Below are 15,282 nucleotides of genomic sequence, written 5' to 3' on the forward strand. Positions count from 1 at the left end.
CAGATTGCATCGTCTAGTATTAGTGATTGTGATGTTTAGTGATAGAAGCAAGCCAATACTAATCAGTTTAGGTCTCTTTGTTTTGTGCCTGTGGGTTATAATGTTATTTTAAGTCTCTTCTTTGTGTCATTTTAATAATTACACCCCTGTTGCCATATTACCTTATGGCTCTTACATTTAAAAAAAACAATTTTTTACATAAGCGCGATGTCATAAGGCCCCACAATGTTGAATTCAACTTACAGAAGATAACTTTGAGGAATGTTGTGGAATGTTTTTCAAGAGATGCATTGTACAAATATGACTCATGTATATTTTGGAAGCCTGAATTGAAAGTCCGTTGTTACAACTGTGTAGTATTTTCAAAAATACAGGTCATTGTTCAAAAATGTTTTGCTTATTTCTTTGATTGAGAGAAAGTGTACAGTACATACAGTAAGATCAGCCTTAATTTAGTTTTATTTATTGAACACTCAATTACATATTAGATTATATATTAGAAATTTGTTATAAAATAAAATAAGCTTACCATAAAATAATCTTGTCAATATAACATATAGTAGTCCAGTACAATTAACACAAAAAGTTCATGTCTGATAAACAAGTGGTTTCTATAAATATTTGACCGGAATGAAAAACATAACAACAACATAAAAAAGTCATGTTCATGTTACCAGAAAAATGTGTGCAGGTATAACATAAAAAACTAAGGTTAACCAAACATAACTTAATTTCGTGCAACCGATTACAATAATTTTTTTACGTTTATCCCACTGATTATTTTTTTCAGTGTGGGGAATCTCATTCATTTTTATACATTTCAACAAATGCAGTTTCTGATCTTGTGTACCCTTGGCAATTCCACCATCTTGAACTCTACAAATTATACTAACTCTTGGGTCAAACTTCAGCTGATGTGGAAAGTGTGTATAGTCTGGTGTTTTGTTTTTGTTTTTTTGTTGTTTTTTTGCTTGCATTAAAAATGCAGGAAAGCATGAGGCTTGGAATACAGAGACTTCCCCTATCATATGGAAGATATAGTAATGATAGGCATAGTCTGGCTCGTCTGTTATTCCAAATGAATTTGGTGCGTATTATTTTTTTGCCTTTGTGAAGAAGTCATATGGAGGACTAAGAGGAATGTTTACGCGTCCAATCAGAGATTGGCGGCATAGTCCATCAATTGATTCAACAACAGAGTTGATTGTTGGAGCATGGTTTGCATGTGCCAAATCATCTATCTTTGGAGTGGATTTTTCTTATATTTATCACACACACACACACACACACACACACACACACACACACACACACACACACACACACACTAGACGGGTAAGACTGTCTCTGGCAACTTGAATGGGTGATTTAATTCTCTGAGAATGTTTAAAGGATGGCTGATTTGGATTGACTAATTTTATACCCAGAGATGTTGTAGGGTAAATTGTTTTGAGTAGCTGGGGAACTGAGCTCTTTAATTTGGACAACATTAAAATGTAATCTGCTCTCTACAGCTTCATGCTGGTTTTCAACGACAACTTTATCCTCGGTAAATTTAGAAAGGCCAAGCACTACCCCCTTACTGCTCAGTTCTTGACTGTACTCCACAAAAAAAAAATATATATATACACACACACACACACACACACACACACACACACACACACACACACACCATTTGTTTCTGGTTTGATGCACTTAAGCTTAAAAATGAAACACGAGCACTATCCTAATTCTCACCTATTTGGGGCAATAAGGCCTTTGACCCTGGTTGGAAAGATTCGGGTTTTAAAATGTGGGCTGCCAGAGGTTTGTGCAAAGTTGCAGACCTATTTGACAAGGACACCCTAATGTGCTTTAATGACTTGACATGGAAATTTGGCATTCCAACCAAACATTTCTTCAAATTTCTACAGATCAGAAGCTTCATTTCAAAAATCCCTAACACTGCCCACTCTAAACTCATTAAAGGGCACAGCAATAAACCATCAGCTGAAGAAGGGTTTAATATCCCGTCTTTATAACAACCTCAGGGACAGCTCTCAAACGTCCTCAGAAAAAAAGATTTGAATGGTGTCAAGACTTAAAGTGTAGAATAACCACAGCGGAATGTCAAAAAGCCTACTTGAAAGCCCAAACACAATCTATAAACACCCAATTTAAACTAATCCAGTATATATTAGAACATATATCACCCCAACATTATTAAACAAATTTGACCCTAACGTTCTGGACACGTGTTAAATGTGGGGATAAAGGTACACTGATGCATTGCCTATGTGAATGTCCAGAAATCCCAAAATTTTGGACAGACGTTTTAGATGTATTAGTGCGAATTACAAGTGCTAAGCTGAATCCATGTCCTAAATCCTAGCGATTTTCCCTACTGAGCAAAGTTCACCAAAAACCACAATCATCTGCCTGTTGCAGGCAAAATATAGCATAGCCAATAGATCAATAAATAAATAAATATTTTGGAAAAAATGCAGGAAAGCTCTTGATTAAAAGAGCATGTTGACATGCGGCGAGTGCTACGCTGTGGGCTCTTGCTGAATGAAGCTAGGACAGCCACTGATGTTTCTTCATTAGTGACAGTTTTCTTGCGTCCACATTTTGGCAAATCCAACACTGAACCAGTTTCACAAAACTTAGCCAGCAGTTTGCTAACTGTAGCATGGGAGATGGGTGGTCTCGTAGGGTGTCTTGCATTGAAATCTGCTGCAATGACCCGGTTACTGCGTTCACCAGATATCAACACAATTTCGATCCGCTCCTCACGTGACAACCTCTTCGACATGTCAATGGCTGTGAACAAAGAGAAACTTGTAAATAACTCACGAAAGAATAAAGTTACGTTGAAACAAAGCACATCATTGTTGTTCTTGTGACATTACCAATAAGTTTCATGTTTCACATGGCCCTCTTCCTATTGCAAAAACAAAAGTTGTATCCAAGATGGCCGACTTCTAAATGGCCACCATGGTCACCACCCACCTTGAGGAGTTTGCCCCTCACATATACTAATGTGCCACAAACAGGACTTTAATATCACCAACCATTCCCATGTTATTACGGTCTATCCATATAAATGGCCCACCCTGTAGTATTACAAGTAGGAGCTCAGTCTTCTTCTTTATATTATTTATTGGTGGTTGGCAAACAGCAAAACGGTGCAATACTGCCACCAACGGGTTTGGAATGTGAACCAAAATGTTAACAAAATATATAAATACATTTTTCAAAAAAATTTAAAAACCTCCCAAACAAATGAGTCTGCCATAAAAACCAAATATGGTCTGATAACTTTCCCTTCTCGAGTTCTTATGAAACAAATCAACCAAGCCCAGTTTCACTTTCATATCACCAAGCATATCAATTCTTCTCTCTGCATCATATTTCTGACAATGCATCAAAACATGTTCTGTTGTTTTTTCTTCTCTATTGCAGTCAAACTTTCCTGTGCGGGGTTCAGTATTCTTTCTTTCTTACAGTTATATTGGCAGTTGGCAAACAATTGAAAGGTGCAGGGGTTCGGTATTGTTCAGATTCCAGGCTAAAAAGAATGCATCATTGACTGGGGAGTGATGGGCACCAGGTGAAGTGAATGAATTTAACGAGAGCTGCCAGCATGTTGAGCACCAATATAAGCCATGCATTTGCTGCCAGCTAGTTAACGGACACTGAGTTGATCTGTAAGCAGCTGGCAGCGTGTTGGTACTGACCTGCTGTAGCTGACCCTTTTGAGGCTTAATCATGGTGCTTGTCTTTATTCTGAGGTTAGTTGTGCTGTTTGATGCTTGATGTCTCTTTTATATTTTAAGTTTTTTATTTTTTATTTTTTATATAAAACATGTTATATCTTTAACAGGGTTTCCTGGATTTGCTTCCTCCTTTTTGGCCGAGGTGCTTGCCTGTTTTAGTTAAAGGTAAGTCTTCCTGTCTAACCTCAAGAGAGTTAGTCTTGGAAATCTAGCTGTAGCAGAACTGAACTACCCTTTTTTTTTTTTTTTTCTTTTTTTTCCAGAAAACTGTAATTTTATACTTGACTGAAAAGCTTGGTCTGCTAAACCAAGTAATAGAAGGGTTTTCTTTCAGTGCTACTCAGAGCAAAATTTTCAAGAGCTTCATTGCAACTTGACAAGCTCAGTTTCAGCAAAAACTCTGGAAGGGTTGGTATTGGTGGCTTTACTGGATCCTCATTTTTTTTTTGCTGGCTTTCCATGGGTACATGCTCCTGTAGGGGGAGCTCCTTCCTCCTTTGACCCACAGGACTGGATGCCCTCTCAGACCTATCCTGACTTTAATGCCTGGTATACCTCTCAAGTGCCACTTGGCATGTTTATGGCTCCACCTGCATTGCCTTCATCCTACATCATCCAGAACGGCAATGGTTACCAGCGAGGAAGAGAAGCCTTTTCTTACTCCAAATACACTGACGATGTCTACAGCCCCTTCCCTCTAAGCCCCGTGCTGCCACACAATCCAGAAAGTGTCCCAGTGGCTGATTCTCAAAGGATAAAGGTTTGAGATAAGGCACAGTTACGAACCAACTTGCTTAAATTTGGAGAAACATGTGTAGTGACTTTTTGTTCTTGCAGGTCAACTTGATGAGCTGAGCCTGGGCCTCCATGCATCATGTGGTCATTAAATACACTATAACAACAAAATCTGTTCTCCAGTCTTTTACTGGGCAACCAGTCATTAGGTCAGCTTTGGGTTTTTGTGGACAATGTCAGACACTTTGACGTTTACACATTCAGCATAGCCCGACTCTGCCTTAACTGGCTGAACCTGACACCATCACGGTCAGAGGTGATGGGTTACAACTTTCTTTAAACTGGCTGATATGCATGGACACAAAGGTTGTCTTGCAAGTCACGTGACTCTGTCACATTGGATGAATGATGATGAAAAGCATAATGAAGTGAAAGGCAACACTATAGCAACTACAACTCAAGACTTAAAATGGTGAGAATAACTCAAATGTACTGAAAATACTCAACCAAGACCCGAGATCCCAAAGTCAAACCATGGACTGACAATTAAAGCTACAGTGTGTAAAAGTTTAACAGATGTCAGCAGCTTGCAGAATTCTGCTGAATTACCTCCAGAAACGTATTTGCGTAAGCCTGGCTACAGTGGCTAGGATAACTTATTTTTCATCTGTCAGAGACAAAACCTTAAATTTCAACTGTAGAAGGCAGTCAGTCCACTGTTTACCTCAGCTTTCAATGCCAGGTGAGACACAGTTGAACGATTTATCAGCAGGAAAGCGACTGTTAGGGCATTGGAGCCTAATGTTAGCGTCTAACTGGCTGCTGTTATTTAGCTCTTGTCAGCTTTCCAGAGATGAGGGTCACGTGTCTGACCTGGGAGCGTGTTTTTGTGTTAGAGCACTGACTTAAATGAAGACATTTTAATAAGATGCCAGTGGCGTCCTCGTTCCTTGTGTTTGTGTGAAGGGGCTAAAATGTAGGGTATGACTGTGCAGAAGTGAATCTAAATGTACCTTCACGCAAACACCTTTGACTTCTTTCTCCTTCGGTTTGCACATTGCATCTCCGCTCTCTAGCACCACATACGTAAAACACCATTAGTTGCAAGGCAGATGTCCTTTCCCTCCACTGTATTCAGATATAGTGGCTTTCACAAACTGCCAACCCACTGATATTTATTCTAGATTAATTATATGGGTCAGGTTAATGGAAGATGTAATTAGACACTAATCTGTATATTTGAGTACAGTATCCTTTTTACTAAGAAATTACTGATTTTACATTATAATTTTTGTTATATCATGAAGGGAGAAGAAATGAATCAAATCTACTCTATTTTATTCTAATTCTAAGCGCTCCGATTTTGAACACATTTTGAAATGGGAGTTTCCCCTATCGTTGAATTTGTTGGTTTCTTCTCTTGTTTTCCCTCCATGTGGTTGTATGTGTTTTATGCAAACACTTGAATACCTCGGAGAAGATGAACACTGTTAATCTTCTCTGGCGATTCGCCTGGCTGTCATTGAAACGCCAGCATTGGCACTGAGTGACTTCAGAGAGCGAATGAAAGAAGGCATGAGCACAACCCTGGCCGCTTTCTCCTGGAGATGAAAGAGTGTGTGTCACAAAGAGCTCTTAAGTGTGGTTGTCTGTTTCTCTGTGCAACCTTTCACCTCTGCTGCTGCTGTGGCTGCAGCAACATTTCTACATGTGGAACAAAAGCTTCAAACAGGGGAAGCTAGTGCAATACTGAGCACTTTTTCTGTTTATTTAACAAAATGTTATCAAAGAAGGCACTAAGCTGACCAATGAGGTGTCGTAGTCACATCTTCATTATGTTAAACATAAGCATAGTGATGTGTGTTTGAGTGCACAGAGCTCTGAATGTAATGTGACAGAAGCACGTCCATAACTGAAACGTTGAATCAGCATTATGTATATAATAAGGGCCTCAATACAGAACCTTGTGGCACACCATAGGTGAGGGAAGTGGAAGATGACTGTACTTAAAACCTCAGCTTGGATAACAGATTCTGGTTATCATACTTCTCAGATTAAAATATATTACAGATATAAAGTTATATGCAGACGACAGCGTTTCATCGTGTCATCCTGCTGATTTATGAGCACAAACTTGGATAAATTTGTGATTTGCTCAGTTGCCTTGATGCTGCTGCTATAAACACTCAAGAGGTTTCACATAGTCCTGAACCTGATGGAGACTCCATATTGATATTGGGAACAGTGGAGCAGTTTTCACTGACTGAGTGCAGACTAACAACTGTTTAGAGCAATCTGAAGCCAACACAAACATCTGAAGGGTCTATTGCATATTGAAATGGAGTTTGGAATTCTGGCACTTCATCGCCTGGAAGAAGTTTTACTACTTCAATAATCCAATTCAGGGTGCTTGTTAATTGTACATATTACTATTAAGATATTTCTCTCTGATTTCTGCCAGTGCTGGACCCACCCACTATGCATCATATGCTTTATTTCCAGAAGTTTCTGATTGGAGCAAATTCCAACTTCACAGCCTGTACATGGCTGATTACTGCAGGGAATAAGTGAGATTTGCGGGCATGCACTGGGCTGAAAATCAAGTTGTTGATGCAGTGGTTGAGCATTACACAGGCTGCAATAATCATGATCATGTGACTGTGCAACATGGTTTCTCCGCTTGTTTTTATTACGTGTCTGCCTCACACATGTAACATTTCAGTCTGAGCTGACTGATGTTCATCGGGTAGAAAGAGCTGCAGTTTTATAAAAGAGTGAAACATTTCCATAATGGCACAAACAGATTTCTGTGTTTGCTGTTAATGACCTGAAAAGTTTGTGGTTAATATGATTTTTGATTTTCAGCTTTTCCTGTTGTACATGTTTGTGAGAGATGGAGCGCCACACTTTCAGCGCCATGCTGGACCCTGGTGTGCCGGGATTGGCTGCTGGGTGTCTGTCAGTAACAGTCAGAACAACAAACGTGGTGAAATCTCTGCAGCGATTTCTTCTTCTCTGAGTTCATGTTTTCAGGATCAGTGAGAGAGACTCCAGAGGACACCTGCAAGCTGCCTCGGATCACCCAAACTTCCTTTCTCAGGGCTCTCTGTGACCTTCATCCTTGACTCTGAATGCTAATCAGCTCTGACCTCTCCATCTGGATCCACTCAACATCACAGTGCTCCACCTGTTCCACATCTCCACCCAGGGACATTTTTGGGGGGGACATTGAAGCCAGACTTGAGTTTGGTTGTTGAATTTCCTTTTTTCTTTTTTGACTGTTGATGAAAATTTGCATTTCCCCCTCAAATCTCAGTATTTTGGAAGCGTGGTGATGCTGCTGCCTTCACCTTTGTCCTACATTTAACATTAAAGTCGCTGACTTGTCGGGTTCCTGTGCAGTAAAACAACAGTCTGGCTCTCCCTCACCTCAGCACAGTGAGGGAGATTTACATGAAATACTGACATTAATCTTGAACTGACCCAAAGCTTCAAACAGCAACATGACAGTAACTTTAAAGTGCAATTATTGTGCTCAATTTCATTCTTGGACTATGCTAAAGGAGCTTTGCATGATAGCGGTTTGTAATAATCCTTTATCTCACAGTTCCTGCTCCGTCTGAAACGAGCTGTTAGAAAAGGTTTTCAGTCTCTGTGAGTCTGCAGAGCTTTGCCTCAGCTCACCGACAACCAGCAGCCCAAAGCTTTCCAGCAAACTCCATCGTGGAAACGCTCATCTGGCTTTTGTTCAGCTTCACATTCAATTTGCATGTACAAACGCCAACAGCCTGCAATTACCTGAAGGGCCAATTAGATGCCAAAATTAATGATGTAATTGTTATTAATGATCTGTCCTCCATCTTTACCATATCAAAGGGAGGTTCAGTCAGTGGGTCTGAACACTCAGATCAAACAGCTTTCAATCTGTGGGCATCAAGTACAAGTCAGGGCTTAGGTTTAAATTCAAACCACCATCGATATCCGTGAGTTTAAGGTCATTTGTATTACATCACACAACTTTATTAGTTTATGTGTGATGATGTGTGCCATCCAGACAGTGTCACTAACGAGAGCAGAGAACAATCAGGACGGATTTTCCCCTCATTCCCGACATTCAGCCTGTTAGCTTGGTGCCATTTAAAGTCTCTGACAGACACTCCTGACGTTCCTGAGATATTTAACCTCATTTGTGTCTGTTGTTAAGTGCACAGTATTGTTGTTCAGCAGCTGCAGATTCAAACAAAGATGAAGGATTCTTGAGCAAAGAATCTTTGATTAAATTGATCTGCTAAAGGAAAGAAGTACCTTTAAAGAGTTATCGGTTTAACAGTGAGAGGAAAAGCCTGTGAACGGTGCTGTAAACACAAGTTTACATTTTACTATAAACTGAAAACTCGGCGACAGAAAAATCTTGTTTTTACAGTGCTGATGTAAACTCACACAGGATGAATTATTTTAAAGCTTGTTTATCACTGTTTGGTGTGTGGGTTTTATTTATTTATTTATTTATTATTATTTTTTTGCTATGACAAGAAGAGAGGAAAAAAAGTCACGAACATATAAATTGTGTCTGTTTCACTTATTTCATTACAAAAGAAAACCCTGAACTCCCTGCGTGGGCTGTAACACGCAAACACGTCATCAGAGCCACGAAGGGGTCCATGCAGTGTCTGAATACTGGACACCAAATATATCAGTAAAAGTATATGTCATCATGTCGTGGTAGCAACAACTGATTGGTTGTTAGTCTGTGTGATCAATCATGAAGTTTAACACTGAAATCAGGATTTAGAAAAGCAACTCAGTGATCATAAAGCAGGATGAGGTTTGTTTTTAAAATTCAGATTTGAGCAGAATTCCAACAAATGTGCAGTGACATTTGACAAACACACAACTGCCTGTTTGACTCAATGGATCATTTTGGATTTGTGCTTTTAGTCAGATCTTCTCAAGCTTCACGTGGTGGTGGGGAAAGTACCAGAGGAACCAAAACTGTGGAGGTTTGGTCCAAATGAAAGAGTCGAAGTGAGTCTCAAGCAAAGAGTTTAATGTATAAAGAGCATTAACAGGAAATGGTAAGGCGTTCCAGTGACTCGGACAAACTCTGTCATCTGTTTTTATGTCCAGATGTTGGAATATTGGGAATGAGCAGAACAGAGCTCAGAGTGACAAACACAGAACGACCTCCTGCCTTCCATCTGAAGTCGGGATTATGATGATGATGATGATAATGATGAGTATCCATTTTTTTTTACATCCTCTCAAATGTTTGATGGAAAAATCGTCCACACTTAAATGACCTGACAACAGGAAAAAAAATCCTCTCCTCTCGTTTAAAGTCACAAGCAGAAGGTCAAAGGTCAATCCCGGTCTGCTCACAGGTCCTGGACTTGACCGGGTATCACGTAAAAGTCTGCCGGTGCATCGTGTCCAAAGGGCATCATGTCCAGAGAGATCTCGGCCTCGCACTCGTGCCGCAGGATGGCGGGCAGCAGCAAGTTCCGGCGGTTCCTGGAATCACCGGAAATGGCCGAAACTTTATCGAAGTCGCGCTCGAGCTCCGCCGGCGCAGCGCACACCTCCTTCTGCAGGGTGGTGTCGTGGTGGGACACCAGCTCGTTACTGAAGTCCACCGCCTCCACCGCCGAGGTGGCGCAGTAGCGGCTGCAGCCCAGGATGGTGGAGAAGGCCTTCCGGAAGTCTGCGTTGAAGGCGTAGATGACCGGGTTCAGGGACGAGTTGGCCCAGCCGAACCACACGAACACGCTGAACGTGGTGTCGCTGACGCAGGGCGGCGCGCCCAGGCGCTCCAGGCGGCAGAAGGGAACCATGCAGTTGAGCACGAAGAACGGCAGCCAGCAGAACACGAACAGGCCCATGATGACCGACAGCGTCTTCAGCACTTTGGTCTCGCGGCGGAAGGAAGTTTTCAGAGAGCTCTCCTCGTGCGCGGAGGCGCGGGGCCGCCGGTGCACGGCGCGGCAGCCCCTCTCTAGCGACGAGATCCGCCGGATCTGCGTGCGCGCGATGCGGAAGATGCGCGTGTACGTGCCCACCATGATGAGCACGGGGATGTAGAAGCTGATGAGGGAAGAGGAGATGGCATAGGTGCGATTCAGGCTCGCGTTGCAGTCCCCCGGGTCCGTGGCGTTCTGCGCGCCCGCGCGGTGCCAGTTGAGCTGCACGGGGATGAAGGAGATGAGCACAGACAGCGTCCACGCCACACCGATCATCACGCACGCGAACCTGCGCGTCATCCTGCGCTCGTAGCGGAACGGGCTGGAGATGGCCCAGTAGCGGTCCATGCTGATGATGCACAGGTGGAGGATAGAGGCCGTGGAGCACATGATGTCGAACGCCACCCACGTGTCGCAGAAGCGGCCGAACAGCCAGACGCCGGCCACCTCGGACACGGCCCTCCACGGCATCACTAGCACGGCCACGAACAGGTCGGACACGGCCAGAGAGATGACAAAGGCGTTGGTGACTTTGGAGCGAAGGTGGCGGAACTTGATGATGGCGGCGCACACCAGCGCGTTCCCCAGCAGCGTGGACACGATCAGGACGCACAGGACGCATCCGGTGAGTGCGCGGAGGCTGAGGTGACTCCCGTGCGCGGGGCTGTCCGCTGCCGCCGTGATCACTGGGTGCTGGCTCTGGTCCTGCCGCTGGTTCCGCGTGTGGTTGTAGAAAGTCTCCATGGACACTCGGACTGTCCCTCCCTCCCTCCGGTATACTCAATCCACGCGAGCTCAGAGCTCTTCAACACTTACATATAGTGCACGTGAAACGCACACTTCAAATGTTTCGGTCTGTAAAAGAACAACCAAAAAAACAACAACCCCGAAACAAAATCACCTCCAGGCTGAAGTGAAATATCTGAACCGAAGCTTGGAAAGTTCACGCCGAGTTCGTTTGCTTCAGTTTCTTTATGTTTTTAATGTGCCAAAGACGTCTGCTCTCGTGTTAACAGGTCACGGGAGAAACAAACACTTCCACCCACTGTTTAACAAACTTTGGAAACAGCAGTTTCATCAATGAGTGATCCGGTTCTCAGGAGCAGACCCCGGCACCATCTGGACATGTCTCCACCCGTCGCAGGGCTAACAGGTGCACCAGCCGACCCGACGTGTGTGTCCCACTGTGGGAGGGTACCTGCAGAGAGCCACAGACACTCTAGCCGGGCCCGGAACCCCTGCTGCTGCTGCGCACACCTGTCTGTGCCTGTCAGGGTCTCTCAGGTGTCCGTCTGCGTTACCTTTAATGGACCCGCGAGCTCCTTCCAGGGATCAGCTGGAGCAGTAATTAAGTTCTGTGTTGGTTTCTTTGACAGAAATCTGAAGGTTTCCCGTTTTTCTTCAAGTTCAGGTGTGTCTGATGTGGATCCACAGCAGCTGCTTTCAGAGAAGAGCTCCTCGGAGTGAGGAGGAGGAGGTGCAGCTCCTCGCTGCTGCAGAGCGAGCGCACTCACGGAGCCGCACGTTTGATGAAGGTGAGTCTGAACTGAGCTTTCCTGCCTGCAGGTCGTGAAACAGTTTGTTTAGACTTCCTCGCTGTGTGTCGCTCTCGGTCCTGCACAGCTTCAGTCTTCGTCTCACAGAACCTTATAAATAAAACTGCTTTTCCAGCTGCTCTCGGTGACCTTCGGCGTTTATAAGAGTTCTTTAAAAAAACAACAACTATAGTTTTAAAATAAAACATCATCAGCGGATTATAGGAAAAAAGTTTATCGTACCAGACAAAGAAAAATTAACTTACAGGTTTCGTTTCATTCATATATTTTTGTGGGCGCGATAATTAAAAGGATATGTTATAAACTCGTGTTGTTCGTTCTTTTGTTTTTCATTTACATATAAAAGCCATTCAAATATTTTGCATGTACACAGGCTGAATTCTGAAGAATGTTTTTTTTCTTCCTTTATTGCCATTTTTGGGTTGTTGTTAATAATCAGCACCATAATAATAAAACGTGGGACACTGAGTCTGCAATGAGACGTAAGCTGAACTTTAACCTCTGTCACAAAAGAAAACGATATGAATTAAAGGAGATGTGAACACCTCTGATGGTCCACCAATAACACGCGGTCAATAAATTAGTTATCAATTAATTATCCAGATATTAGGAAGAAAGCAGAAGCTCGAAACATGATCACGTGTTCAGTTTTTAAGAGTTTGGTGACGTCACTGAAGCTGTCAGGTGTCTTTCTTTCCTTCAAAGATCAGGTGCCTCAAAGGCAGTGAAACTCTGCCCTCTGGTGGACACACGTCACCGTCACAGCCTGGCTTCCTGTTTCCTGTGATGCTGTCAGTTTTCACAGGAGTCCTGGGCAGTGGCGGTCCTAGCCTGTTTGGCGCCCTGGGTGAACCCTCCCTCAATCATAATTCGTTGTACAATGAGAAAAGGACAAATTGACAATGATTAATTAATATTGTGCTGGAAACAGTCCAAAAGATTCAGTCGGCTACATCAGTGTCTACTGTTTACTCTCATAGCCAAGTGGCTTACAAACATAAACAGACGTTTCCACTATCCCTGCTAATTAATGTTTTCTTGTTGTATCTCTGTGGTCAGTGCTATGAGTGGTTGAGGGTCACAGATGCCAACAGACTCCATAAACTGATCCACAAGGCCAGTAATGTTGTGGGGATGGAGCTGGACTCTGTTAAGGTGGTGTCTGAGAGGCCGATGTTGTCCAAGATAAGGACAATCATGGAGAACACCTCCCACCCACTCCATGACGTACTGACTAGTCACAGGAGCACGCTCAGTGAGAGACTGAGGTCACCAAAGAGCACCACTGAAGGACACCGGAAATCATTCCTGCCTGTGGCCGTCTCCCTGTACAACTCCTCCATCGAACACACTGTGGACACTGCAATAGTTACACCCTTTTTACACACGCTTTTTACTGCTCTGGAATATTCTCGTCAATCACCTCTGTTAATCCTTGATATTTATAATTGAGTGATCTGTATATATTAGTGCTATTTCTTACATGTGTAAATACATATTTGGAGTTTAATCTGTTGCTATTTTTACCATTTCTTCTTGGAGCAACTGTAACCCACATAATTTCCTTAGGGATTAATAAAGTATTCTGACTCTGATTGGTTCAGGATGAGCTGCCATTATCCAATCACACATCTACTTACCTGCATCTTTTGCTCGTTTATCCTGCTTTTCTATTTTTTCTAAACTGAGCACCTGATGGCTTTGAACTTTTCTTGGCCGTCTTCCATATGTTTTAATTTTGCACTCCAGTATGAACACTCATCCCCCAACCCGAGGATCACCACAACATGACCTAACAGACCTACACCTTAGTTCACAGATTCAGTTTGTCTAAGGTGTATTTCTGGGATTTCGCACAACCCAGGATTCAGATTATGAATACATGATGGGCTTGGATTTACAACATTATGAATGAAATATTGTGTGTGAGACTTTAAATCGTCAAACTGTAAATTTTAAATTGTTATTGATCCCTTTACCCTTGATCCTATTATCATTATTGATCCTAAAGTGTATATTTATTTCCTTACTCTTCTTATAGTTATTGTTTGTTTACTCGCACTGCTGTAACTGGAGTCTCGTCTCTCTATATACTGGACTGCAGGGGTTGGCAACCCTGGGCACGGCACGCGAAGGGTTAACTGATGATGCGACCATAGCTGGTCATCAGGCATACCGGGCATTTGCTCGGTGGGCCGATGGTGATTTTTTTTTTTTTTTTTTTTTTTTTTATGGGCCGATGATTCCCCCCCCCCCCCCCCCCCCCCCTTGTAACGGCAGAAACAATCAAAGGCGGTGGATTGGCCAGTTGCTGGCCAATGTGTAAAAACAACTCAGTTGTTTGGTGGTGGCTGTGGCGAAGCTTCCACAGAGGCCAGCAGGTGGATGAGGGAAAGGGGAGGCAGGAGGAGCAGACACCCGAGGCGGTGAACTGAACTCCAGGTAAGAAGTTATGAGCTGCAGTCTATCTGGGTCAGATATAAACCAAGTTTAGTTTATTTTCGTTGTGCTGACTTTTTACAGTCAGTTACAATAACTCGTACTGCGTGCTAGCTAGCATGACGGAGTTTCTGTACAGCTGTGGGTGCTATGATGTTACTGATAGTGAACTTTACGAATCTTATGAATAAAATAGAGTTGCCAACGGCTCCTTAAAAAACGTAATCGTCCAATATTCAGAGAAAATATTACGCGTTTCATTTGAGGAGAAAAGGAACAGTTTGTCCCGGACTTCAGCTGGAATGGAAAAAAGACACAAAGCTGAAGTTATTCTGTGTTTACGCTGCAGCTGCTTCTTCTTCTCTCATCCAAGGTTCAAGGTTCAAGGTTCTTTATTTGTCACATGCATAGTTATACAAGTATAACACACAGTGAAATGTAGCCTGACACGCTCCTCGACATGTGCAAAAAAATTGGGGGGGGGGGGGTGTAGAGGAAGAACATGATAGATAGATAGATAGATAGATAGATAGATAGATCTATAGCTAGATAGATAGATCTATAGATAGATCTATATGGATATAGATAGATAGATCTATCTATATAGATATAGATAGATCTATCTATCTATATCTATATAGATATAGATAGATCTATCTATCTATCTATATAGATAGATAGATCTATCTATCTATATAGATAGATAGATCTATCGATCTATATCTATATATATATACATAGATCTATCTATCTATCTATATCTATCTATATCTATATAGATATAGATAGATCTATCTATCTATCTATCTATCTATCTATATATATATATATATA

General features: G+C 42.5%; 1 protein-coding gene and 1 long non-coding RNA gene across 3 annotated transcripts; one reads left to right on the forward strand and one right to left on the reverse strand.

The window, feature by feature from the left end:
* The first annotated feature begins 3,649 nt into the window (after window positions 1-3,649).
* LOC113027859 (uncharacterized) lies at window positions 3,650-4,360 on the forward strand. Of its 2 annotated transcripts, XR_003273141.1 has the most exons (3): window positions 3,650-3,776; window positions 3,869-3,926; window positions 4,025-4,360. It is a non-coding gene; the product is annotated as an uncharacterized LOC113027859 (long non-coding RNA). The 2 variants fall into 2 exon arrangements; XR_003273140.1 differs by lacking the exon at window positions 3,650-3,776 and having other exon boundaries at window positions 3,860-3,926.
* Window positions 4,361-9,398: 5,038 nt separating this feature from the next.
* LOC113028603 (D(1)-like dopamine receptor) lies at window positions 9,399-12,056 on the reverse strand. Its single transcript, XM_026179020.1, has one exon. It carries the CDS (start codon window positions 11,195-11,197, stop codon window positions 9,872-9,874), a length of 1,326 nt encoding a protein of 441 aa, XP_026034805.1. The 5' UTR covers window positions 11,198-12,056; the 3' UTR covers window positions 9,399-9,871.
* Window positions 12,057-15,282: the final 3,226 nt, after the last annotated feature.

The sequence above is a fragment of the Astatotilapia calliptera genome, chromosome 8 (assembly GCF_900246225.1).
Source record: "Astatotilapia calliptera chromosome 8, fAstCal1.2, whole genome shotgun sequence".
Lineage (NCBI taxonomy): Eukaryota > Metazoa > Chordata > Actinopteri > Cichliformes > Cichlidae > Astatotilapia > Astatotilapia calliptera.

Bases quoted from the DNA above. Each gene is read 5' to 3' on its own strand.
- LOC113028603 (XM_026179020.1), bottom strand. From the start codon at position 11,197: ATGGAGACTTTCTACAACCACACGCGGAACCAGCGGCAGGACCAGAGC.